The sequence below is a fragment of the Anthonomus grandis genome, chromosome 7 (genome assembly GCF_022605725.1).
Source record: "Anthonomus grandis grandis chromosome 7, icAntGran1.3, whole genome shotgun sequence".
NCBI classification, from domain to species: domain Eukaryota; kingdom Metazoa; phylum Arthropoda; class Insecta; order Coleoptera; family Curculionidae; genus Anthonomus; species Anthonomus grandis.
In genome coordinates, this window is record NC_065552.1 from 1,746,653 (window position 1) to 1,773,964 (window position 27,312).

The window sequence follows — 27,312 nt, forward strand, 5'->3', positions numbered from 1 at the left end:
TCCTGTCCCGCGGTTTTCCTTATAGACGTCATGTACTTTATAAACATTTAGGAGTTTTCCCATCACGCAATACTTAATACCGTTAACGTTAAAACACAATTATTGCATAATATTTATAACTGATGCTTGGAAATTATACGCTTCCTTAAAGATCAATTGTCTTATAGGAAGGATGCTATATTTTAAATGTTAATTTACTCATGTCTCTAATTGTTGTGTTTAATAAATAATCAGTAGCATTGAATTCAAGGGACCTTCGCTGTTGGCTGTAATTTTAGTTTAATTTGCTATAAAAGTCAGGAAATGTAGTGGAATTTAAAAGGGGGTAATTGTTGTCGAAACTTCTTCAATTAGAGGCATATTGGCAACACTGTTGATGGTATTGAAAGTTTGATTTTACCGCAAGAGAAATTGGCTGAAAGGAGTTGAATGTCAATGGGTTTATTATGATTTCTTAATATTGGGAATTAAATTTCGTTTATCCCTAATTTGTAATAATTTTGTTTATATTTGAAGCTGTTTAAAGTGTTCCAGGATTTTTTAGGTAGCATTTCTAATTTTTCAAACTTTTGAAGTGATTTTTTAGGGTTTCCTGGAATTCGAGGCAATTATTCATTATTTTCTATAATTTCCAGGATTTTGATGTCACATTTCATATCTTCCAGACCCTTGACGTCATTTTTAATTCTTTCCTAAATTTGGAAATAATTTTTCAGGCATTTGAAGTATATTCCAGGATGGTGCGTCACTATTATTCCGTATTTTAGTTTTGATATGATTCATTTATGCCTTCCTGGAATTTGAAACAAATTTAGGTCTTTTAGAATTCTAACTGTACATTTCCTGTTTTTCCAGACCTTTGGCGCCAATTTTCACACTATTCAATTTCAAAATTAAGCTACGGACCTATTTCAAGGCGATCCTGAAGTATTGTGTCAAATAACGGACGGATATTTTTGGTTTTTCTGAAACGTTTATTATCAAAGATACTGATTACTACAATATCTCTGGTTATAACTTATTTTACAATAAGGGTAATTATGATAAAAATGACGGTGTTTTAGAGACTACTGTTATTACATTAAACATTGATTATATATTTTCTGCAAAAAAATTTGATTTTAATCAACACCCTTAGCCCCCCACCCACCCCACATATTTGCCCAGTAAGGAATTCTTTTGAAAAATCACTGTTTTTTGTCCAAAATATCCAATCTAATAGCACTGTTTTTGTATTAAATATTTATTATAATATACATATACAGGGTGTCATTGAAATGGTGTAAAAAAATTCGGGGGGTGATAGTACTCCTAAAAATTTTAAAAAAAGTTCCTATAACTATAGGGCGGAAAATGCATATTAAGGGAGTTAGGGGTGACCACCATTCATTTCAATGCAGACATCTGCTCTTCTTCTCCATGATCTGCGTACCCTGTGGAATATCCCTGGGGTTGTACGAATTTGATTGGAACACTTTGAACATTTACTATGAATGAATTAAGAAATGCATTATTTTAATAAGGAATTTTGGTAATTGGTTTATTTCGTTTTTTTAAAGCAAAACGATGTTTTAAAAATCATGAAATTTAGATTTTTCAATTAATTATTTAATAACTACGTGTTTACTTTTGAAACCCCATAACTTTCATAGGTTTATGTTGTTTAACCAGTTAGCAACCCATCAGAGCAAACTTTTTGCCTTCAATTTTCTCGAAAACCATCGTTCTGGGCGATGTGCAACAAGAGTACCTTTTTTGTAGGAAAAAGTATGTAGTTTTTAAAAAATGAACCCACGTTGCGAAAAAAATAACCTAAAAAAAGTTATTCACGAATTAACCCCCTACCCTTGCAAAAACTACCCTTTCCGATTTTCCAAATTATTTTTCAGTATCACCATTTGATTTTGGGTCAAAATTTATGGCAGAGGATTTTTTTTCGAAATTTTATCTCGTTTTTTAAGCCTACAATTTCAAAAAACCGTTTTTTAAATTTACCCTTTCAGTGCCCCTAACTCCCTTAATATGCATTTTCCGCCCTATAGTTATAGGAACTTTTTTTAAAATTTTTAGGAGTACTATCACCCCCCGAATTTTTTTACACCATTTCAATGACACCCTGTATATAATTATATCAAATTTAAATAAACAAACTGTAATATTAGATTATATACTAACGAAAAAACTAGCTATCATTCATGGGTATTATTTTCGAAAACAATGATTATTGAAAAAAAATTCTTACTGGTAAGTTGTGTGGGGTGGGTGGGGGGGCAAGGGTAGGCTTAATGAAAAACGGTTTTTTTGCAAAAAATAATTGATTCAGAAAAAAATGCTTTTTAAGAAAATTATAGATGACTAAAAAATCTATAGTTTTTGTATCTATACTTTTCTCACATAACCATAAGGTTTTCGAGTAAAAAGTGAATTAAAACTATATTGTATATTTATTAACCGTATATGGTCAATATATATTTATTACACTGTAGAATATACGTATATCATATACGATTCTGTTTACACAAAGGGGGAAAATTTTGGCATTTAAAAAATTGACCAAATCCATGGTCCTTACATACATAACCTTACACTGGATTACTACATTTTAAATATGTAATAAAATAACCCTGATATCACATATATGCCACTGTACGATATACTTTTGATACACTTATATATATCTTATAGTTTAATAATGGGATATCATACACAAATCAATCAATGTTTTATTGTCAAGAAATTGTTACAATTTGTAGACAAAGCTGTAAAACAAACAAAACACAATTAAAGAAAAGAAAAACAAAACAAAAAAAAATAAATAAATAGAATAGAATAGAATATTATCTACAATATATACAGATTAATACAATTTAAAAATTGTAAATAGTCAAAAATATTATTATAAAATATACAATTTAATGTATACAATGTCAAAAAAAAATCATTAAAAAATCTCTCTATGTTAAAAAAAAATGTAAAAAATGTTTAAAAAAGTAAAAATTTATAAAAAATCCTAAAATAGCTACACAAAGCAGTATACCTAAACATTTACAGATAGTAAACATACATAATCTAGCTAGTGCGAAATTTCAAATCAATGATTACAAAAAAAAAATCGTTAACTGTGTAAAAAACTCTCTCTAGTAAGAATGCTTTTAATGCATTATATAATAGAGAACTTTTGACCAACTCTGAATGTGGGGTTGGCAGGTATAGATCATGTTCCGTGTTTCTAAGTGGATAACTATGGGAAGGCCTATCAGATGCTGAACCGTGTTTGCGTATTAGACAAACGGACTCAAATATGAATAAAGATGGAAGAGTTAATATTTGAAATGTTTTGAAGAAATGCTGGCAATGACTTCTGTACTTAGGTCTCAGTGTATAACGTAAAGCTCTCTTTTGTAGTCTAAAAATACGGTCAAATTGAGTTGCACTACATGTTCCCCAGAATGGAAGAGCGTATCGAAGGTGCGATTCAAAAAGGGCAAAATAAACTGTTCTAGAAGTAGACAGGCTAAGCTCCTTAGAAATTGATTTTGACGCAAAACAGGCGGAACTTAATTTTCTTGATAAAGAGTCAATATGTGTGTCCCATTTTAACGAGTTATCAACAGTTAGCCCTAAAAACTTTACAGAATCAACTTCGTCAATTATTGCGTTACCAAGTACAAAAGATTGCAAGGTATTTAGTTTTACGTCTTAAGGACTGAATATTTAGAAAGAAAATACTAAGCTTGCCATTGTCCAGTATTTCAGAGGGTGCCTGATCCTCTGTTCGCGTCAAGTCATTTAAAAATTTTTATTCCTGGCGGGAGATCCACCAGAATAATAATTGCTATGACTCTCTCTGATTTTTGGAAGGCGTAGCAGCTTTTCTAATGAGAAGAAGGACCTGAAGGCCGACAGATCTGTTCCAACTTCAGTTGGACCAATACCATAGACATCATGGGACCGAAAGTAGAGCCTCCGCAAAGAGTCCACGTCACCAGGAAGTCCCTCTGATGCAAGTGCCAATCGGATGCCGGTGTTGGTATGTCCTTCAAAACACACACTGGAGGGTTGATCATGCAGATAGGCAAGGAATAGCCTAAGAGGTTTTAAGATGGAAGGGTCTCTCAGTCTGGCCAATAAATAGCGACCACCAGTCGCATCTGAGTCTCTTGATAGTCGCACTATTGGTGGAGTCAACGGGTCCATATTTGCTGCTTTATTCGCCACTGAATTATTATCGGTGATAAAATCAGCCTCTAATAATTCTGTTGCAAGGGATTTAGAGGCAGCAATGGCCTCCCTATCAGAACTAATTTTCAAAGATTGAACGTCTCTGGATATTGTAGCAGATGTTGATGGAACTGAGCGATGTGGCAGGTTATGGCTGTCTGGAGAGTGAGGCTTAAACTTAGACTGGGAAGGCTTAGATTTGGGCGAGGTGGTACTATTTATTTGGACTGGCGCTTTAGAGGTTTCCAAACATGAATTTATGAGAGTGCCCGGTGGCCACATACTAATATCCTTCAGCCGCTTTAAGTGATTTAAGTTCTGCACACCAATTTTGAAGTCGGAATGTGCAATGTCCTTGGTTTTTAGCATTGGAAAACATCGGATAAAGTCCGTCGTTCCCAGTTTTTCTTTGATGAAGTGTGCAAGCTGATTTCCGGTATACGGAGGTGGGATATTTGATACAACCACGTAATGCCATTCATCTTTGTTCATTGTGTTGTCCTTCGGTGACGTCAGAACCTCCGGGTCTGGTTTTTCTGTATGATCAGTCTGGCAGGCTATCGTCCTTTTAGTTACAGGTTGATAACTTTTAACATTAGATTTTTCTTTAGCATCACATCTTTCACTTAAATCGACTAGAATTTCTAGTCAACTTTAGGTATCTCCGATTTTTAACATCTAAAATTGCTTATGGTCTAAAGTTTCCTTTGTTTAGTACTAACCATTATTCCCTAGGTTCATGAAATGGTTTTACCAATCTGCCATAAATAACCAATAAAACCACTAATACAACCTGAATTTAGAAAGGGAATTCAAAAATTTAAAAAAACTCGACGATTTTTGGGAACAAAGTTTGTCAAATACATTTTACAAACAGCAACTCAAATTCTCCTGTAGAAAGGTTTTACTCTAATTTAATTGAACATTTTAGATGGTTGAACGAACAGCATCATAATCAGGCCATAAGGATAATGCAAAATTATTATTTAACAAAGTTAGGCGTATAAATAGATAAGAAGCACATGGATTTTACAGAAAAAAAGTGCAAGATCAAAGCTAGGAATAAAAATATGCCTAAATTTAAAAATGTTTTTTTTTCAAATCAGACTAATATCAGAATATTTACGAAGAAAGGATTCTGATATAGAATTCTTTACAGAACAACCTGGATGCAGATAATTCTCCTCCAGCCTTACCTATATCACAAAATGTGTCTAAATTAGCTGAAAAAGAGTACTTATCACATTGATGAATTTATCGTATATTCAACAAATATTAATTTTGTTGTTACTTTGGGTGGTACATAATTCGAACTTACAGAAAAACTATTTTGATATTTGACTGAACAGTTTTACGATAAAATGCATAAAAAAGCGACTTCTTTTTATTTCATACAAATAACCCAATTAGTTATTGAGATTTTTGACTTTGAAGTAAGTGATCACCTTGAGGATGCTACCTTGTCCCTGGAGACCACTACTTAAAAAAATTGATAATTCTGAAACATTTGCTTTGACTGGTATGCACCTTTAATAATATTTGTTAAGAATATTCTCCTGAATATTCTTCTTTTTATTTCATATGAATAACCCAATTAGCTATTGAGATTTTGGACTTTGAAGTGAATGGTCATCTTGAGAACGACACATTGACCTTGAAGACCACTACTTAAAAAAATTGATAATTCTAGAACATTTGCTTTGACTGGTATGCACCTTTAATAATGTTCGTTAAGAATATTCTCCTAAATAATATTCTTCTTATTTAATGAGAATAACCCAATTAGTGATTGAGATTTAGGACTTTAAAGTGAGTGGTCACCTTAAGGATGATACATTGTCTTTGGACACCACTACTTAAAAAAATTGATAATTCTGGATCTTTCGCTTTAAGTGGTATAAACCTTGAATAATATTTTTAAAGAATATTCTCCAGAATATTCTTCTTTTTATTTCATAAAAATAACCCAATTATAATTATTGAGATTTTGGACTTTGAAGTGAGTGGTCACCTTAAGAACGACAATGATTTCGGCATCAATTTTTCTGCATATTTTACACAATATCACTAAAGACAATTTTTACTTTGGGTGGTACTCAATTCGAATTTACAGGAAAACTATTTTGATCTTTTGTTTCACGATAAAACGCCTAAAAAAAGCGACGTTCAATGTTAAAGTCAAGTTTTTGGAAAAACTCCCCCGATGTCCACTAATTCCATTCGGAATCGATATCGATTGTTCAAACAACCCATTGCTCCATTAATAATGTATTCCCTGCCCATCATACGTTTTCGGTTTTAATGATAATCGCCCGTTTCCCATTTAATTTCAATAATAATTTGGTCATGGACGTGCAATTATTAGTATGACCGGCGCACCCATACCTTTAAGTCAAGTTCAATGTTTAGTTTAAAATGAATTAGATAATTCCATTACGTTTATCGCATTACAAACAGTAATTTGTTTACACAAAAGATTTCGTACGAAAAAAAGGGTTCCCTTTAATTGGTTAATAAGGCGTGGGAGGGCCAACATAATGCCAAAAAAAAAACATCTGTCAGTACGTTAAAAAACAAAATAAGGGATGAATTCTCAGACGTGCATACATCTGGCTTTGGAACACTGTAATTATATTGATTAACTCCTTTTAGGGTTTAAATCAGATTTATGAACGTTGGTTTGTCATTGTAACCTCATAGGAGTTGCGTACAAACTAACCTCGATTTTGTGAGAATTTTTACATAAAAGTCTTTTAAAGATTCAGTTGTTTATTGACAAAGTTCTTCTGAATATTAGGTTCTTTATTTCATGAGAATACTCCTGTTAGTTTCTGAGATTTTGGATTTTAAAGTGGGTGGTCACTTTGAAGATGATACATTGACCTTGGAGACCACTACTTAAAAAAATTGATAATTCTAGCGCTTTTACTTTGTCTGGCGTAAACCTTTACCAATTTTTCTAAAGAATATTCTTCTTAATATTATTCTTTTTATTATAATTGTTATAATTTTATTTTTATTAATTTAATTTTATTTTTATTGTTATTTTTATTATAATTTTTATTATAATTGGTGGGGCTCTCCCGCAGGGGAGTTTTCGCACAAAATTCGGACCCGCCCGACAAAAGTGCTTGTAACTTAGGTTGTATTTAGGTGAGAGAAAAGATGTTTAACTTTTTATAATCAAGAAATATAGGGCTACATCATGATTATTTTTAAATTTTCATTTGTTTTTTTGTTTAGGACTAGGATGCTTTTAAAGTCAAAAAAAAAAAAATTTGTCCAATTTTTCCAGTCTTGATTCGATGCAGATCGTAACGGTTCTTTGAATATTATGAAACTCTACAGATCGATTAGAGTTTGCGTGAGACAGTGCGGTATATTTTTTGGTTATTCTCAGCATACGGGAAGTATTGTTTTTTAACGTCCAAAGTTGTAGACATGTGTAATCTTCTAGCTCCTCTGACGGTTTAACGGTATCTTTACGGAAATAATGACTCACAGAAGATATGTTCGCCTTATTGGGAGCTACAAATTTTATTAAAAAATTTTTTTCAAAAAATAGTTTCTTTTGGGAGAAAAATCAAAAAAACCTCAAAAAATTGATTTTTTTTAGTTTTTTCGGGATAAAATTTTTATGGTGCAAAATTAAAAAAAAATTTATTTAGATTAATCACACCTCCGTTCTTTCCAAATAAAACGGCGTGTTAAGTTTAACGTTATCATTTATACAGGGTGAGCAGTGCTCAGTCAAAAATACCCTTTTTTACACTTTTTTTTTCCAGCCCTAATAACTTTTTAGTGGTGCCCCCTAGAGCCAAATGGCTTATGGGCTGCTTGTAGCGTGCGACAAGAAGAATGTTTTGCAATATTAACCGTACTTCTAAGTAAAACCGTTTTTGAGTTATGAATTTTTGACTTTGGAAATTAATTGTGAGCACCCTGTAAGTTATAGATAAACCAAAACCAATCGAGCAGATGCGCCATTCATTTTACTATAACATACGAAAATTTCATTTTTTCACTATTTTTACAAGCACCCTAGAAAAAATCGCCAAAAATCACCCTGCACACTGATGAATTCTCAATTCATCAGTGTTGCCATGGAGACGCGGCCATGCGCTACTGCCCATGGCCGCGTCTCCATGGCAACGGAAACGGCGATTTTCGCCGAAAAAAGATCCTTTTTATAATCGAAATTTAACTACTAAAACCGATTGGATACGGTCCAGAATTGATGTCTAACTGTTCCTAAGACTTTAATCTATTTTTCCATATACAAATCATAAGCTAAAAACCTTTTTTTATACCCGAAATCATCGTCTGAAAATGGTTGATTTTGACGTCTACGCGCGATTTTAATGCCGGTTTTGACAACATGGCGTCAACGTGGATGAATCGGCTCGGACTTGCTTCCGAATTTCATTGATAAAATGCCTAAAATAGCTCAGAACTTCCTGAAATTGGTATGGAATTATTCAAGAGACTCTGGAGAATCCGAATATGTGCATATCTTTTACCAAATCGGGTATTTGCTCGATTTGAATGAAATTTGGTATTTGGGTTTGATTTAGGGTATAATTATAAATTTTTTGATAATTTTTAAAATACAGTGAAAGCTCCCATAAGCGGACACTCACGGTTCCGTAACTTTTGTCCGCTTATGGGAGGTGTCCGTTTAAAAGAGAGTATGTGAGTACAGAGTATAAATAACGGGGTATATAATCACGAGGAAATGAGGTAATACATAATCATGAGGAAAATGAAACAGAAACTCGCCACATTTTTAAAGTATGTATTTATGCTATATGTATGTATACGCATATAAAAACATAAATGCTTCAATACATGGTACGAGAATTTAAAAAAAAATCAAATTGCCATATTTGCACAGAATAAAATGGTTAGTCTATCTTTAGACAACTTTCCACCCACACATGTTTCTCCTTTAAGGCCTACCGCACACTGGCAACTTTAGATAGGCAACTTATTAATCATAAAAATAGAACACAATAATATTTATGATCTGCCGCACACAGGTGATTATTTAGTTGCGGCAACTAAAAAATTCCAACCTGTTGGATTCTTTGAGAGACGAAACAGTTGCTGATAAAATAGAACAAGCTTGTTTTAAACGGGATCGCGCTCACTGGTGATTTGCTTTGAAAAAAGTTGCTTTGTAGTTAATATTTGTCGATAAGCCGGCAAATTACAACAAAAATGGCTGCTATAGATGTTGAATTGTTTATTACTGAAGTCGAAAAACGACCAGCATTGTACAATACGAAACAAAAAGAATATTCAGATAAAAATGTAAAGAAAAAATTATGGACTGAATTATGTGAAAAATTCATTGAGAATTGGAATGAACTTGGGGATAAGGAAAAGAATGAAAAAGGTAAGTTTTACCAAATTATTTTATGTTTATCAAGTCACAGATTCAACATACCTACAGAATTATTCAAACATATACAGGGTGTTTTTAAATTTGGGGTTTACATTTTAACACTATATAGAATGTAAGAAAATAAAAACTTTTATAAGAATGAAATTTTGTCCAAAAAGGTCTTGATTCTGAGATACAGGGTGTAAAAATTTTTCATTTTGCTAGGAGACTAAGCAATTTAGGTCATCTGTTTATAGGAACTTTTGTTCTTATTTTGACCTACAAAATGTCGTTTTTAAAGCACAAATTATAAAAGTTTTTTTTTTAACAATCGATTTCTCGGTTATGAATGAAAAAACATGTTAAATAAAAATGGCCTAAAAAATTACAAATTTTTGTTCTGCCAAATAATGAAAATATTCATTGCATTTAAATAAAAAATAAAGTTTTTTATAATCACATTTTTTATCATCGAAATTGCTTTCCTCCAAAATACAGTGTGTTTAAGTTGGCAAAATGTAAAACGTGAAGACCCTGTATCTCAGAAACAAGACAATTTAAGACAAAATTTTATTCTTATAAAAGTTCTTATTTTCTTGCGTTCTATATACTTAGTGTTAAAAGAAAAACCTCAACTTAAAAAACACCCTGTATATTCACAAAAGACCAGAACATAAATTTTTAAATCTTATCATATTGCCAAAGAACAGACCCTTGAGGAGAAATAAAGTAATTTGCAATATAATCTCTAACTGTATACCATTCATTGTTGCTCCTTGGTCCAAGAGCAGGAATATCTTCCAATGGACATTCATAAAAGGTGTCTTCAAAATTTAGTCCATCAAGTTTTCTCACATAATTGTGTAAAATACAGCATGCTTTTGTAATGGAGTCGCTAAATTCAACTTGGGTATCTAGAGGCCTGTGGAGTATACGCCACTTGTTGGCTAAAATTCCAAATGTACATTCTATCATTCTACGTGCCCTCGAAAGTCTATAATTAAAGATTCGTTATTTTACGGTTAAATTTCTGCTTGGATATGGCCTCAAAACGAATTTTGAGAGAGCAAAAGCTTCATCTCCCACGAGCACAAACGGCATAGCTTTTCCATTTTCATCATTAGGAAGATTTTTTTCATTCGGAAAATTTAATTCCTTCTTGTCAAGCAAATGCGAAAATGCCGATTGTTTAAATATGTTGGAATCACTTGTCGATCCATAAGATCCTACTTCAACATATATAAAATTATAATTGGAATCTGCAATGCCTAGAAGAACAGTAGAAAAGAAAGATTTATAGTTAAAAAATTCGGACCCAGATTTATCAGGTCTTTTTATTCTAATATGTTTCCCGTCTACTGCTCCGATGCAATTGGGAAATTGTGTTTTCTCATTAAACTCATTGGAAACTCTTGTCCAGTCATCATGATCCGGTTTTGGCATATAGAGTGGCACCAAACATTCCCAAAGGTTCTCACATGTGTCTTTTACAATTTTTCGTATCGTTGTAATTCCAAGTAAATATTCATAATGTAGTGATGCAAAGCTATTTCCCGTTGCTAAATACCTAAAAAAAAAATTGTCTAATATACATCATGTTTTATACATCATATCATATACATAATGTTTTTTTAGGTAACGAGTTACAAAAAAGATGGAAAAATCTTAGGACATGTTTTAAAAGAGAGTACGATGCTCAAAAGAATATTGCCTCTGGTTCTGGGGCTAAAGAGAGAAGGAAATATCTTTACTTTGAGCAGCTTTTATTTCTGCGGGATTCTATAGAAAGCAGAATTAGTTACAACAGTCTCGAACAAGGTACTGATGATGTGGAAGATAACACAGAAACCAGAGAGGAAGAATCAGAAGCTAGTGAAGCTACGCAACTTCGTACTGGTGCCAAGACTGACCATTCTAGAAAGAAAATTTACCAAAAGAAAACTCATCAGAAAACATATGAGGAATCTCTGCTTCAGATTTTGAGGGAAAAAAAGGATACAGAGAATGAAATTGACGAAGATAAATATTTTCTTTTGTGTCTACTCCCTTCATTAAAAAAATTTAATGAAGACCAAAAATTTATTGCACGAACGGAAATCCTGAATGTGATAAGACGCGTTCGTATGTCGGGAAGCAGCCAAAATCAAATTTCCCATGAAGCAAATGCTTTGCACCACCAAAATACTGCCAAAAGTCTTGCTGTAAATATTCCTTCAACTAGTGCAGAAGGATCACATTATGGAGATGATAGAAATAGTTCTTTGCACTCGTCAACATATTCCTACCATATTTCAGACTTTTCCGCAGGACAGGTACAGGTTTATGCAAATACGTCCCAACAGCAAATTGATGATGAGTCAGAAATGTCGTCTCTGCTTGAATTACATTAAATGCTTATAATACTAATATATTTCTTCGTAATAAATATATTTCGATAAAATGAGTTTTTTTCTTACCTTAGAGTTACGGCCAATCTTTCCTGTGGCGGCACATTCGTAATTGTGTATTCTGGTATGAAATATGAGGACCTATCAACACCAGAAGCTCATCAAAGCTTCGTATACTCATACGGAAATAATTAAAAAATTTATTTGGATGTTCCCTCAAAGTGCTGAACAATTTATAAAATTGCCCATCTAGAAGTCTTTTACTTATCAGAGGATGGACCCAAAATTTTCGCTTTCCTTTTTGACGACGTTTTTTTTAAAATCAAAGCACAAACGCACGCTGTTTCTAGGAAATCCATTTCGACTGAGGTTGCGGAGCAACTATTCAGTCATCATTGGGCGTTGTAAATAGATTTGCAATAATTTTTAGTGACAAAACTATTTAATCGCCGAGATTAAAAAGTTGCCAGTGTGCGGTAGGCCTAAGGGACAGAGTTTTGTCGGGCAATGCGCGAAAAAAAAGTCCACTTTCATCTACATTGTACACGTCTTCTGGTTTGTAGCCAAGCAACATGGACGGAAGTTTCTCCAAAAAGTGTGACACATCAACTTGATTTACTGCAGCAGCTTCGCCAGATATGCATTTGAAACTCACACTATGTCTCTTGCGCCACTTTTGCAGCCACCCGTCGGACGCACTGAAATTATTATAGCCCAATGTAATGGCGATTTCTTTAGCTTTCATTTTCACTTACGGCCCTGAGATTGGATTGTTCTGACTTCTAGCTTTCACAAACCGCTCAAAACATGTTTTGTCTATAGCAAAACCTTCCTTTTTTAAAAAATCCTTCTTTTGATTTATATTGGTTCCTGATTGCCATTTACTCCTGACGTCTTCCTTATTTTCGGCAATTTCAGCTGCTTGCGTTTTCCCTATATTAAACCTCTTTGCCAAATGACGAACTGAAACACTTTCTCTGTCTAATACGTTAACAACTTCTTTTCCTTTAACGAGAGCATCTTTTTTTTTTACAGTTACAATAATAAAATATCTCAATCAACTATGAATTTGCCTGAACTGAAGATAAACCACAGGATTACATACTGGCTAGCCAACGAAATGCGTAAATGGAGAATCACCTAATATAAATCGGGGAATTACCGAATTGTATGTATGTAGATATGTGCATTGCAATAAGCGGAACTAAAAATCGTCCGGGTATTAGAGTTTCGCGTCCGCTTATGGGAGATTTTTTGATCAAATATAGAAAATCTAGTGTCCGCGTCCGTTTATAAGAGCGTCCGCTTTTGGAGCTTTTGAGTTCATTTTTAGTGACGTTCACTCAGATGGTTTACGTTTGAATATTCAAAGAAATGGTTTATTTTTTCTCGAAGAAATCGGCCTAAATAGTAAAAAATTGAATTACAAGTCACAGGCTTCAGACACATTTAATATAAAATAAAAGGATGATCACACCTGCTTTGTCTGTACTAGGCATCTTTAGATCTTCTTGTGTAATGATTATAGATCTGATGGTTATCGATTAAATTCTGTATACACAAGAATTGTATTGACTCAGACAGAAATATTTTTTAAAATTATAATATTTTTAATAATTAAATAATCAATTCTAGGTGCATGAAGATTTGTCCGAATGATTCTATTCAATTTTCTAAAACTGATTCTGAGATGTTTATTGAATTAATTGGTGCAATACAAATTCAATTATGATACTAAACATGAAACAACCGACTTAAATTGTTTAGTTTATAAATATCATCATATCATCATAGATTTAGATTAATAAACAGAAAAACAACAATTTACATTATAAGTCCATGATAAAAATTAAAAGTTAATAAAGTAGGATGGATACTAATGTATAAGTTGTGGAATATCCCTGGATCCTATTTGTTCTTGTAATAACTCAACGATCTGCCTCTGAGCCCTGTTTCTGGAAAGTACACTTTTTTCGATTTTTGAGTTTGAAATTTGAATTTTTTCACCAAAGTCTAAATACAAACTGGTCTGGTGCAATAGTTTCTAGAGTCTCAATCTGTTTATTTAGAATGAGCAGGATGTTACTGACTGCTCTCCTGTTGACATCAGAAGAAGGCTTACGGAAGACTTACTGTTTCTGAGTAAAACAGGTGTACTATATTCAAGTCGCTCAAAGTACTTTGCTCTAATAATTTTGTCAAATATATCATCATGACAAAAATTGTTATGAACCAGGAATTAAATTAAATTGATTAGGGTGATTTAGATAAACCATGATTTGATATTGATTATTTAAATTTATCTCTTATCGGTGTGGGGTTATTTGAATACTCACCATAATAGAAACTGATTACTTGGGCATCTCAGAATCAATGAAGCATAATATATTTTATTAATCTTGATTAAAAATAATTGTACTAATAAAAAAATTATGATTCAAAAAAACCCAAAATCATTTTTAAGAAATTGAAAAAAATAATTTAAATAAACCATGATGCACCTGGAATTGATTAATTAATTAATTAAAATTTTATTTTGTATTTTTCTTTAAAATGATATCTGTATTATCCAAAAAAACTCGATAATTACGTTATATTTCTTCGTATTATTAGAGTGTTGAATCACGGCAATTTTTTAAAATTATGATATTTTCTATAATTAATTAATTCATTCCAGCCAGATAAAAGTTCGTCTGAATCAATTATTTAATATTGATTCTAGGATGATTGTGTAATCAATTTATGTATGCATGACTATTTGACGTTGTTCATGTGTATAAAAGCTACTTTTTTGAATCATAATAGTATTTTTATCGTTATGATCCCTAACAATTAATTAATTACGGGATAATAAAAGATTATGATTATTTATTCGACTAGAGGCTAATAAAGGTTTATCTGAATCATTATGTTAAAAATTTGCCTTAAAACTGGTTACTTAATCCCTATTGTTTAGACTGTTTAACCAATTCCAGGTGGATAAATTGATATTTTAATCTTAACAATCTTATTATCACTATGATCATACTTTGCTAATCTTACAAAATGTTAGAAAATCAAATAATCAATTTCAGATGTTTCACTAAATTAGATTGTTTAAGGTTAAGGTGATAATTCTGTTCTGAGTATTAAGTATCAAGCACAGAATAATCAATTAAATTAAATTTTGGGTATCTTAAAATTATTTATTTCAATAAACATCCCAGAATCAGTTTTAAAAAATTGAATTGAATCATTCAGACCAACCTTTATGCATCTAGAATCGATTAATTAGTAATTAAAAATATCATAATTTTAAAAAGATTTCTGTGAATCAATACAATTCTTCTGTACACGGAATTAATTCTATAATCATCAGATCAATAACATTTCAAATTCTATAGTTTAATTATAAATGACCATAGTAAACAACATTTTTATGATTAAAAATCATCCTTTACTTGCCTGGAATTGATTTAATATTTAATAATAACACACTTTTAAAAGGATTGCTGTAAGACAACAGACTTCTTATGTACATGGAATTAATTACATAATCATTGCAATATAATGCCGGAAATTGATCTACTGGCGATGATATTAGTGACAAAAATACTGTTATAATTAAAAAAGTTAGTTTTATGAGAATCGGAATGCATTTAACATTGAAAATGATATGCTGAAATTCGGTTCCAGGAACTTTGTCCGGTTAAAAGAGATGTCCGCTTATAGGAGCTGTCCACAAAGAGAGCTTTCACTGTATTGACTTTTAGAGTTACGTGACAACCAAAACTTGTTTCTTATGGGTCGATTTTATTCAAATTTGGTATTTGGAATTTATTTAAGAAATAATTATTGGTTTTTAACAAACTTTTAAAATATTGAATTTTAGGGGAAAAAACTTCTAATGATTGGTTTGGATCAAATTTTTAAATTATTGAGTTTTATTTTTTTTATTTATCGAGCTTTGCTCGTACTTGTTTCATAAGAATAACCCAATTAGTTTTTGGACTTTGAAGCGAGTGGTCACTTTGAGAATGATACATTGTCCTTGCAGACCACTACTCAAAAAAATTAATAATTCTGGCACTTTTGCTTTGAGTGGTATTAACCTTTGACAATATCTTCTAAACAATATTTTTTTTTTATTTCATAAGACTAACTCAATTATCTTTTCAAATTTGGGCCTCGTAATGACTCAAAACATGATTAAGTTGCATAAATCTTTATTTACATAAACAAACCTTAAGCATACTTTGTACTACAATAATCGTATTACGGCTATTATATATTTAAATAATTGTACATGCCTTAAGTAAATATTATTCCAGGTACATAAAAAACAATAAAATACATAAGAATTCCTAGTGAAATCCGTCGTAAGACCAAGTAGGAGCGTAGGCCTGTAATACGGACGGTGACGTCACAATAGTCTGAAATAAAAAACAGAAATTAATTAAAATTTAATTTTTTTGTCGCAATTAGGCAAATCGTTTACGCACGAAAACCTCAAAAATATCGATTATTTTAAACAAAAGACATGCGGTTTGGGTTGACACATGTAATGGCAAATTTTAAAATTTCGTTAAACCACAGTGTAATGAAATACCGTTGGCCATTAATGACGAGGTCATTAGATAGACAGAAGAATTCCCTTTTTAATGACGTATCACACGTAGGAATTTGTTTTTAAAATGGCCGCTAACAAGGTCAAAAACCAATATGGCGGTCCCGTGACGTCATCAATCGCTTATTTGATCAAAAACAAGTGAAATGTTTTAATTAATTCTTTGTTTATTTGCATTAAATTGATTCAGAAGGTTGAAAAATGCAAAAAATTAGTTGTAATATAATCATTAAAGTTGCTTAAATTATTGTATTAATTCATAAAATTTTTATACGAACTGTCTTGTTTTTCTCGAAAAATTGTACATTATTTGAAATTAACATGAAAAATTGTAGAATCATTAAAACAACAATAAAAAAAATTGTGTACTGAAAAATTACATTAATTTATAGTCAAATCAATAAATAATAATTAATGAATAATTGTACTGGTCTATAAGATAACTTGAGAAATTGTACTCACTGAATGTTGTTCGAGAAAAAAATTGTATATGACTTAACTTACTTTTGTATTATTACTTGGGAAATTGTACTCGTTAACAGATTTACTCAAAAACTTCTACTAATTTTACAAAGTCGTACTAATTTTTCTTGAAAGTCGTACAATTCTTTAAAATCTCTTAAAAAAGTGTACGTATTTACAGGTTTACTTGAAAGAATTGTACTCGTGTTTAGTTGAAAGATTGTACCAGCTTATAAAATTACTTCCAAAACTGAACTTGCTTACAATTCTATTTGAAAATTGTACATTTCTTAATATCATTTAAAAAATTGTACATATATATATATATATATATATAAAATTTCTTTAAAAAATTTACTCGCTTACAATTTTACAGTAAAATTATACTTGCATGTAAAATCTCTTGAAAAACTGTACTGTTCATAAAAATTGTACATTCTTACGTTTGACATGAAAATTGTACATATTTTAATATTACTTGAAAAATTTCACAACTCAACGTTAGTCTTTAAATTTCGTTTATATTTTTAATTAGATAATTGTACTGATTTATAAGATATCTTAAAAAAATTACTTATTTACTTGCAAAGTTGTACATGTCTTTAATATTATTTAAAAATTTTACTGGTTTATATAACTACTCGAGAACAGTAATGTACCTTTATGTTTATACAGGTTGTTTCAAAATTCACTACATATATTTTAAGGGCGTATTCCTGAGGTCAAAATAAGACTTTTTTTTCCTATAAACATGGGTCCTAAAATGCACCCCCTTCAAGCTACAGCCATCGCAAGAAGTGTAAAAAAAATCGATTTTTTAAAACTGTGTCCACAGTTTTGCATCAAATTTAACGAAATTTGGAATACCCCCGTTATTGTAGGCGGTCTATTTACTATTTATCTTAGAAAAGGCGTAAGACTAATTTTAAGGGGTACACTGAGGGGGTGCACAGTTTTGACGGCCAAAATTTTATGTGTACATAAATTTTTTAAAAAATTAAGCTACACCAAAAAATAGACTATACAAAAATGTAAATTTTTGGTCTCTTGCATTTTTTTCATACGACTATTAGTTTTTGAGAAAATCGCCGGTGAATAAAAGAATAGCAATATCGTAAATCAAAAATCAAATGCAGTGTTTCGCAATTGCTGACATTTTTATTTTTGAGGTTTTAGTAGTAGACTGTGAGTATTTGTTTTAGACATTTTTTAACTTGCTTGACATTTGGTGTAAAATAAATTTATTGTCATTGTTGACTTTGTTTAATTCCAGTAGTTTACTTCCCGTTTTAGATTTAAAGTGTAGTTTTTATTTCTAAACGCTAACATTGCTAAAATGGAAAATAAACGTTATTCATTCGAACATCTTGCAGACATCCATTAATAAGTTATACAAAAAATATATTATTATTTAATTTCATTTTCCCAAAACGGAAAATGATTGGACAGCTATAGCAACAGATTTTAAAAACAAATGGAATTTTATAAATTGTTTAGGAGCGGTGGATGGTAAACATGTGCGAATAGTTCCACCTAATAATAGTGGCTTATATTTTTATAACTATAAGGGCAGTCACAGTCTCGTGCTTTTGGCAGTTGTAAATGCAAACTATCAGTTCATTTATTGTCATTTTGGAACAAATGGCAGAGTGTCTGATGGTGGCGTTATCGAAAACACTGCTTTTTATGACAAGCTGAAACATGGAACATTAAACATACCACCAGCATGTCAGTCAATATGTATATATTTTTGTTATCGTTTTAATACAGCAGATATCAAAAAAGATAAAGACATTTAAAACAGAATAATTAAATAAATGTCCAGAAAGTTCAACTTAACTTATTACTTAATTAATTAAAACTATCATTAGGATTGTAATGTCCAAAATAAGTTCCTGTAGTATAAGGATTTACCATGTTTTGTCCTTGCTGAACAGGGTTATGAACCTGTTGTAGTGTTGTAAAACTGGCTGTCTGTTGCTGTACAGCTTGCCCCTTTTGGGTAATAGTTATTTCCGAAGATTTGTCAATATTTCCCAACTGGGATTCGAAAAGTAAATCCATAATTAATTTTTCTGCTACCATTGCCGTTTCTTTTGACAATTTTCGTAGTTTATAAGCCACGTTTTTGCCGACTACAGCAAATTCATCTTCTGCATCTTCATTTTTTAATTTTTTATGAACATCGATCAAAATGTCATCGGCAGAAATTCCAGAAACCGAGGCGGAAACTTTTGCCTTCTTTCTTCTGACTGTTGGGGTTGTAATCGAGCGGGACGTTGAAGCAGCTGATTGTGGTCGGGAGTTAGTTCTCGGAAGACTTTCATCAATAGATGAAGATTGTGGCGACTGGATGAACTGGCTTACTTCGTCCTACAAAATGTTCAAATTGTTTAGGTGGATACGAAATAAATTAGCACTTAAGGGATTAATTCAATTTTATTTATTTATAAATTACCTCATAGAATTCCCTGCTCTCTTCCTGAGTACCATTGTTATCCTTGTCATTCATGTTGTCTTCCTCCTCCTCATCCTGCAAACTACATACGCCTGATCGGGTGACTTCCTGATCACTCAAAAATGAAAGTTCCTCGAAATACCACAAGTTAGGTGTATAAACATCGTCACTTCCCGCTGCTTGTGGATTGTTTAACTTTTTTTAGTTCTCTTCTGTAACTTCCTCTTAAACCATCAATCCTTTTCTTTACAGTCTCTTTTGTGGCCTCAGCATCCACTTCCTTTAATTTGTCTACTAGTAGTTCATATGCTTTTTCTTTTTTATTACGATCACTATACTCCCGCGACTTAATTTTCCACAAACATGGAAGGGTACGATAGAGTTCAATAAATTGTAGTAAGAATTTGCGATCTATTTGGCGAAGATCCGTCATTCTAATTACTAAAAGTGCAACAGCTACCCGAACTTTACTAAAAAAAATTTGGCCGCCTCGTATCTACGCATCTGCAAAAACCATTGTACTTTAAACCTGTTTACGCCACACACTTCCGACTTCTTTGCTCATCGTACAAGCCCACGGACTTAAATCAACGAAATCAGAATACTTTCATCGGTCGTACAAGACAGCCCGAAATGACCACACACTTCCGTTTTACGTCGTTTTTGCACGAACCGACACGTACGTCGTGCAAGTATGTCGTACAAGAACGTAGTCTGTGGGGCCCTTTAGGGAATACGGTAGTTTTCGGACCCCCAGGAACAATGCAGGCATGCCGCAACAAGCACGAAACCCAGTGACAGAGGAGCAAATTTTGAATGCCATCGACGACGATCCTGGCCTAAGCACCCGACAAATAGCTCGGAATTTGGATGTTTCTCATGCAACTGTCTGGCGGGTTTTGCACGAAAATAGCTTGTATCCATGCCATATTCAAAGAGTTCAAGCTTTGCTACCTCAAGATTTCCCAAGGCGCTTACATTTTGCAAGGTGGTTACTTCAGAGATCCGCGAGAGATAATAATTTTTTATCAAGTATTCTATTTGCAGACGAAGCTCATTTTTCGCGGGAAAGGGTGGTGAATTTTCACAATGTGCATGTTTGGGCAGCAGAGAATCCGCCCGAAATTAGGCAATCTCACCACCAGGAGCACTTTAGCCTTAATGTATGGGCAGGTTTAGTGGGAGATGAGTTAATTGGTCCTTTCTTTTTTCCTAGAATTTTAGTTGGCGACACTTATTTAGACTTTCTACAGCACCATTTAAACGGTCTACTAGACAATGTACCTTTAAATGTGCGAGCGAACATGTGGTTTATGCATGACGGTGCTCCCTCTCATTTCCGTATAACAGTGCGTGACTATTTGAACTTTGTGTTTCCTGAGAGATGGATTGGTAGAGCAGGCCCAATACCATGGCCTCCACGCTCCCCGGACTGCAATCCTCTGGATTTTTTTTTCTGGGGATATGTAAAAAGCCTCGTCTATAATCCTGGTCAAGTGCCTTCGCTCGAGGTCCTAAGGCAAATAATTATTGATGCCTTTGAAACAATAAGAAATACTCCCGGAATTTTAGAGCGAGTAAGACAATCTATGAGAAAACGAATGGAGGCTTGTATTGCAGCGGGGGGTGCGCATTTCGAGCACTTTTTATAAAAAAATATTTGTTTCTCAGAAGTTTATTGTTTATTTAAAAAATAATAAATTATTATGTTAATAAATGTTAAATAATTTTTTAGCCAATTTTTGTATTTTTATAAACCGTCATTCTTTAATGTAAATAATTGTTCATCAATTTATTGAAAAAACCTCAGTTTCAACAATCAGTCTACCTATTTATTGTTAAATATCGTGCCACTTAAAAAACTTAATACTACTTAATATTATCTGTTTAAATTTTAATTATTACGTTATTGGTAGCCTTTTATTAATCGGTGATTTTCTCAAAAACTATTTGTATTATCAAAAAAATGCAAGAGACATAAAATTTAGATTTTTGTATGGTCCATATTCTGGTGTAGCTTAATTTTTAAAAAAATGTATGCGTACATAAAATTTTGGCCGTCAAAAGTGTGCACCTCCTTCAGTTTACCCCTTAAAATTAGTTTTACGCCTTTTCTAAGATAAAGAGTAAATAGACCGCCTAAAATAACGGGGGTATTCCAAATTTCGTTAAATTTGATGCAAAACTGTAGACACAGTTTAAAAAAATCGATTTTTTTTACACTTCTTGCGGTGGCTGTAGCTTGAAGGCGCTGCATTTTAGGACCCATATTTATAGGAAAAAAAAGTCTTATTTTGACCTCAGGAATACGCCCTTAAAATATATGTAGTGAATTTTGAAACACCCTGTAGTTTAACTCATTAAAAATTGTACTGATTTGCGACATTTCTTAAAAAATTGTCCTCGTTCATAATTTTGATTTAAAATGATAAATGTCTTCATATTACTTAAAAAAAATGTGAATCTTTATATTGTCATTTCAAAAAACGTACAATGTTTGATAAAATTCCTTGAAAATTGTACTTGTTTATAGTTTTATTATTATTGTATGAGGCTTAATATCTGTAATTATAAACCAGTACAATTTTTAAAAAAATGTCGCCAATCATTACAATTTTTATGTAATTCCAAAAACATGTACAACCTTTGCAAGTAAAAAAGTACATTTTTCAAGATATTTTATAAACCAGTACAATTGTTCAATTAAAACTATAAACGAATACAATTCTTTAACTTATTTTAAAGACTAGTTAATTTTTTTAAACGATATTATAAAGGTGTGAGATTTTTCAAGTAATATCAAAAGATGTACAATTTTCAAATTGAATTGTAAGCAAGTTCAGTTTGAAAAAAATATAAACCTTTATATTGTCATTTAAAGAAAAGTACAATGTTTTATAAAATTCCTTGAAAAATTGTACTCGTTTATAGTTTTACTTAAAAATTGTACTAATTTATAATGTAATGACGTCCACAGAAATTTACGATTTTTCCACAACAAACCGATGATTGCAGCCATAAGAATTAAAAACTCCACCCGGTACATTGCATATTCAAATAACATGACAACGCACCATTATATTAACGCGTAATTAGAAATAATTCGGGCCTAGACCCTAAAACATTCATTTGTATCAATAAAAGGTCAAGAAACCCCATTTAATACCAAAAAAATAAAACACTGTTTCCACCCACTACTTACCTTAACGATATGCCCATGGGAAATTATGGGCGCAATAATAGGCTCCCGTTCATAAGTTACCGTGGGCGCATAATCTTTAATTATGGGCGCATGTGCGATTATAGGCTTGATTAAAGGTTCATGGGCGATGATGGGCACATGAGTGATGATGGGCGCGTGGGTTATTATGAGTGGGCTGTGCAGGTCCCACGCTGGATTAGGGGCTGAGTGGGTCAGCAGTAAGCAGCTACAGAAAATCTGAAATTAATGAATTTACATTAGTTAAATTGAGCTGAGAGTGAGAAGTTTTGCTTAGATTGGTTCGGACCTTAAGGAAGAATTATAAAGAATTTTCTACTGAATGTCATGTTTTTTATTTGAAGGGAATATTCCAGTTAGATTTTCAGTTATTGAAGTTTGAACATAGAACTAAAACTAAATTCGTTTATTGAATACTTACGATCAATTTCAACATTTTTAATAAATAAAGAACACGTGGAACCAAAAGAGATACTAGACCGGTACCATCAGAACCGGCCGTTTTATATGCTTAAACAACATCCCAAGTTTTTGCAAAATCTTGACGGCTTTATGAGGATAATGTGAAGCAACATTGAATTACCCATATGCGGTTGCTATTGATTAGTTAGATGTGCAGAAAAACACGATTTTTACGTAATACGGCGTCGTTAAGAGACATTGAATCTTGTTGTTGAGACCTTTTTGGGACCTTATATGGTTGCTAGTGTGATTTTCGATGATCACGGTTTCTTAGGCTACGGTTATAGTGCATGCGTGTTCTGACGAACTGGCGTTCGGACGAACTCGTCAGAACACGCGCGAACAAACAAATAAACAGCAGCAAACTATAGTGGTTACGTTAGGAGCGAATTGTTCGGCCGAACCCGCACGAATTCGTCAGAAGAATAGATCTTTCAAATAATTTTGTTTTTTCGGACGAATGTAAATGCGAATTTGAATTGTAAAAGTATGGACGTGGATAAATTAATTAGTTTAGTTCTTGAAAACAAAAGTTTATGGGACATGAAGGACAAAAGTTACCATAATAGAGATCAATCTCGACAAAAATGGGAAAAGATTGCACAGGAAATGAATACAAGTCGTAAGTATTACATTAGGTACATTAATATTACATATATTCCATAGTACTTACATTAAATTAGAAATGAGTTTAGGAATTTAGGTTTAATTATTAATTAAAAATGTTATACTGAAACTGCACCGCCCCTGCTGGGCTCCAAAAGTAATTTTTATAAATGTCTCTTACTTGAGCCGCTGTTGCCCCGTAGCGATTGTATCGCCTTGAAACAGATGTCTTTTTATTGAGACCATGTTGTTCTTGTGTCAGTACTGGGACTCCTTCCATGTCGATAATTACATTATGCAATAAGGTTGCACTTTTCACTAGAATGTCAACTTTTTCAGGATACATCTGAAGTTCTGTTTTTAAAAATCTCCATTTACTAACTAATATCCCAAACGCACATTCAATACAGCGCCGAGCTCTAGACAATCTGTAGTTGAATATCCGTTCTTCACGGGAAAGATTCTGTTTTGAATATGGTTTTAACAAATACGACTTCAACGGATAAGCGTCGTCACCTAATAGTACAAAGGGCGCCATAATTTTTGTTGATGGTATATAGTCGTTATCTGGGATATTAAACGTATTTTGCTCTAAATGTTTATAAACGTTCGAAAGCGAAAATATGCCTCCATCGCTTTGCTTTCCGTAAGCTCCCACATCTACAGTCACAAATCTATAACTGGCATCCGATATTCCTTGTAACACTATTGAAAAATACTGTTTGTAATTATAATATAACGATCCTGAATTTTGTGGGCATTTAATTCTGATATGTTTTCCGTCAATGCAGCCAACGCAGTTAGGAAAATTCCATTTTGTGAAAAAGTCTTTTGCTATAGCTTTTAAATGTTCTGTAGTAGGCATAGGCATGTGTTTTTCCCGAAAGCTATTCCATATTGATAGACATGTTTCATAAACAATTAATCGTATTGCACTATGGGAAATTCTATATGAAAAACTGAGTGCCCTAAAAGACATCCCCGTAGATAGATACCTAAAAAAAATATAATATGATAATAATAAAATTTTAAAGTGAACATCTTCTATTAAATTTTTTTTTATTTCAGTAGAAACTGTCAAAAATAAGTGGCGTGGTCTAAGAGACACCTATCGCAAAGAATTTAAAAAATGCACAGAAACTCGATCGGGCCAAGAAGGGGGCAGAGGAAAAGAATCGACATGGCCGTATTATACAGCTATGCTGTTTCTGAAAGATCAATTCGCCCCTAGAATTATGCAAAGTAGTATTCCAGAACCCGAGGCTGACGGAGAGCTTGAAAACGATGTTGGAGAATTCGATGATAGCAGTGAAGATGACTTGGATGATGAGTCACAGTTGAGCGCAATTGCATCAAGTAATTCCAAAACAGAGAAAAACTTTCGGTCACAATCACAGCGTGTAGCCCCCGACAATCCCGACATAACTCCTCAGACTAAACGTGCCAAAATTGCAAAGTCAAGTGCTTTTTCCAAGCTTCTGGAAATTGAACAGAAAAAGTTGGAGGAATTTAAAAAGAAAAACGCTCCGGTTACCAAGAAAGTAGACCAAGAAGATGCTGATTATCATTTTTTGATGAGCTTGTTGCCATACCTTAAAAATGTGCCAGAAGAGAGGAAAATGATCGTGAGAAATAAGCTGCAGCAAGTATTTTGCGATGAGCAATATTTTCAACAACAAAAAAGCTGTGGAAACACCTATCCATCTTCACACTATTCATATTACAATAAATCTTCAGAGCCAATGCATAACACTAGGCCGACTTCTTCATGTTCCCTCCTGACTACCCCTTCTGGACCTAGCAGTGTAGAAACCGCAGAGCATGACAATATTAATACCTACACAGACTTAGCAACATTTTTTTCCTCACATAACCCTGGACCGTAATAGGATTTCGTATAAACTTTTTCAAAATGTATTAACAGTATTATTTTGTATTTAAAAAATATGGTTTGTAGATAAGAAATAAGAAGTTTTATTCCTTTGACAATCAACTAAGGAAGTATTTGTAAGTATTACTAAGTACAGACTTACCTCAAAGTTAGGGCCAATCTTTCTCTAGCTGATATGCATTCTCGAAAGTTTGATTGCTTAGTTATACTTTCTTCGATCCCCTCTAGGATATAGTTGAAAGTTTGTATTGACATTCTAAAGTATTCGAAAAATTTTTCTGGTTGGCGTAAAAGTTCTTCAAATAGGGTGTGAAATTCACCATTAATATTCCTTGAAGCAAACATTTCGTTTATACATATAGTCCTTTCATTCATTAACAACATTTTTAACAAAGGACTTTCTAAAAACAGATAATCGTCCACGTCATCCATCACGGATATTTTGCGACGGCAACAAAACCAGTAAAAATTAAAATCAGTTCGTCACAATACGCAAACAAACTAACCACTTTTGTTCTGACCAAGAATTCTGACGTTTTCGGCCGAACGCCAGTTCGTCAGAACACGCATGCACTATAACCGTAGCCTTAATTAGCTATGTGGTAATCTATTGAAAAATAAATAATTAATATTATTTATATCTCGGTCGCTGTTGGTCCTATGGCATTTTCACTAATAACCAAACTTATTAGGAATTAAATTTCCTTTAAGAAAGTCTTATACAACTTTTATGTAACTTTAACAATTTCCAAGATATCGTGGAATTAAATTTATGTAAAGTCACTTGTGATTTAAGGCGCCTCACTGGATATTATGCTTGATATCTCAGTTGCTGTTAATCAAATGACATTTTCCCTAATAAACAAATTTAATAAGAATTAAATTTCCTTTAAGAAAGTCTTATACAACTTTTATGTAACTTTAACAGTTTCTAAGATATCGTGGAATTAAATTTTTGTAAAGTCACTTGTGACCGAAGGCGCATCCCTGGATATTTTGCTTGATATCTCAGTTGCTGTTAATCCTATGATATTTTCTCTAATAAACAAACTTAATAAGAATTAAATTTCCTTTAAGAAAGTTTCATACAACTTTTATGTAACTTAAACAGTTTCTAAGATATCGTGGAATTAAATTTATGTAAAGTCATTTGTGACCGAAAGCGCCCCCCTGGATATTTTGCTTGATATCTCAGTTGCTGTTAATCCTATGACATTTTCCCTAATAAACAAATTTAATAAGAATTAAATTTTCTTTAAGAAAGTCTTATACAACTTTTATGTAACTTTAACAGTTTCTAAGATATCGTATAGGCTAATTAAAAATTACCCCCCTAGATATTTTGCTTGATATCTCAGTTGCTGTTAATTCTATGATATTTTCTCTTATAAACAAACTTAATAAGATCTAAATTTCCTTTAAGAAAGTCTTATACAACTTTTATGTGACTTGAACAGTTTCTAAGATATCGTGGAATTAAATTTATATACCAGTCACTTGTGACCTAAGGTGCCCCCTGGATATTTTGCTTGATATCTCAGTTGCTGTTAGCCCTATGATATTTTCTCTAATAAACAAACTTAATAACAATTAAATTTCCTTTAAAAAGCTTT

At 32.4% G+C, this 27,312-nt stretch overlaps 3 protein-coding genes across 4 annotated transcripts; 1 reads left to right on the forward strand and 2 right to left on the reverse strand.

The window, feature by feature from the left end:
• Positions 1 to 16,182: 16,182 nt before the first annotated feature.
• LOC126738711 (pupal cuticle protein G1A-like) lies at positions 16,183 to 23,315 on the reverse strand. The gene is made up of 3 exons (XM_050444152.1): positions 23,162 to 23,315; positions 22,723 to 22,959; positions 16,183 to 16,406 (listed from the first exon to the last, which is right to left on the reverse strand). The coding sequence occupies exons 1-3, from the start codon at positions 23,174 to 23,176 to the stop codon at positions 16,338 to 16,340; spliced, it is 321 nt and encodes a 106-aa protein (XP_050300109.1). The 5' UTR covers positions 23,177 to 23,315; the 3' UTR covers positions 16,183 to 16,337.
• A 172-nt stretch (positions 23,316 to 23,487) lies between these two features.
• On the forward strand, positions 23,488 to 25,779 carry LOC126738710 (uncharacterized). 2 transcript variants are annotated; one of them, XM_050444150.1, is made up of 2 exons: positions 23,488 to 23,824; positions 24,880 to 25,779. In XM_050444150.1, exons 1-2 carry the CDS (start codon positions 23,692 to 23,694, stop codon positions 25,692 to 25,694), a joined length of 948 nt encoding a protein of 315 aa, XP_050300107.1. In that variant the 5' UTR covers positions 23,488 to 23,691; the 3' UTR covers positions 25,695 to 25,779. The 2 variants fall into 2 exon arrangements, with proteins under 2 accessions (XP_050300107.1, XP_050300106.1); XM_050444149.1 differs by having other exon boundaries at positions 23,494 to 23,824; positions 24,877 to 25,779.
• LOC126738709 (uncharacterized) lies at positions 23,832 to 26,292 on the reverse strand. Its single transcript, XM_050444148.1, has 2 exons — positions 25,842 to 26,292; positions 23,832 to 24,803 (listed from the first exon to the last, which is right to left on the reverse strand). Exons 1-2 carry the CDS (start codon positions 26,129 to 26,131, stop codon positions 23,915 to 23,917), a joined length of 1,179 nt encoding a protein of 392 aa, XP_050300105.1. The 5' UTR covers positions 26,132 to 26,292; the 3' UTR covers positions 23,832 to 23,914.
• Positions 26,293 to 27,312: the final 1,020 nt, after the last annotated feature.

What these genes read in the sequence shown, in the direction of transcription:
- LOC126738709 (XM_050444148.1), bottom strand. Translation starts at nt 26,131, where the DNA reads ATGGATGACGTGGACGATTATCTGTTTTTAGAAAGTCCTTTGTTAAAA. An exon ending in AGATTGGCCCTAACTTTGAG is followed by an intron (nt 24,804 to 25,841) that starts GTAAGTCTGTAC and finishes TATTTTTTTTAG; the next exon opens with GTATCTATCTACGGGGATGT.
- LOC126738710 (XM_050444149.1), top strand. Translation starts at nt 23,692, where the DNA reads ATGGACGTGGATAAATTAATTAGTTTAGTTCTTGAAAACAAAAGTTTA. An exon ending in ACAGGAAATGAATACAAGTC is followed by an intron (nt 23,825 to 24,876) that starts GTAAGTATTACA and finishes TTTTTATTTCAG; the next exon opens with TAGAAACTGTCAAAAATAAG.
- LOC126738711 (XM_050444152.1), bottom strand. An exon ending in CCCATGGGCATATCGTTAAG is followed by an intron (nt 16,407 to 22,722) that starts GTAAGTAGTGGG and finishes TTTTTATTTCAG; the next exon opens with ACTATTGTGACGTCACCGTC.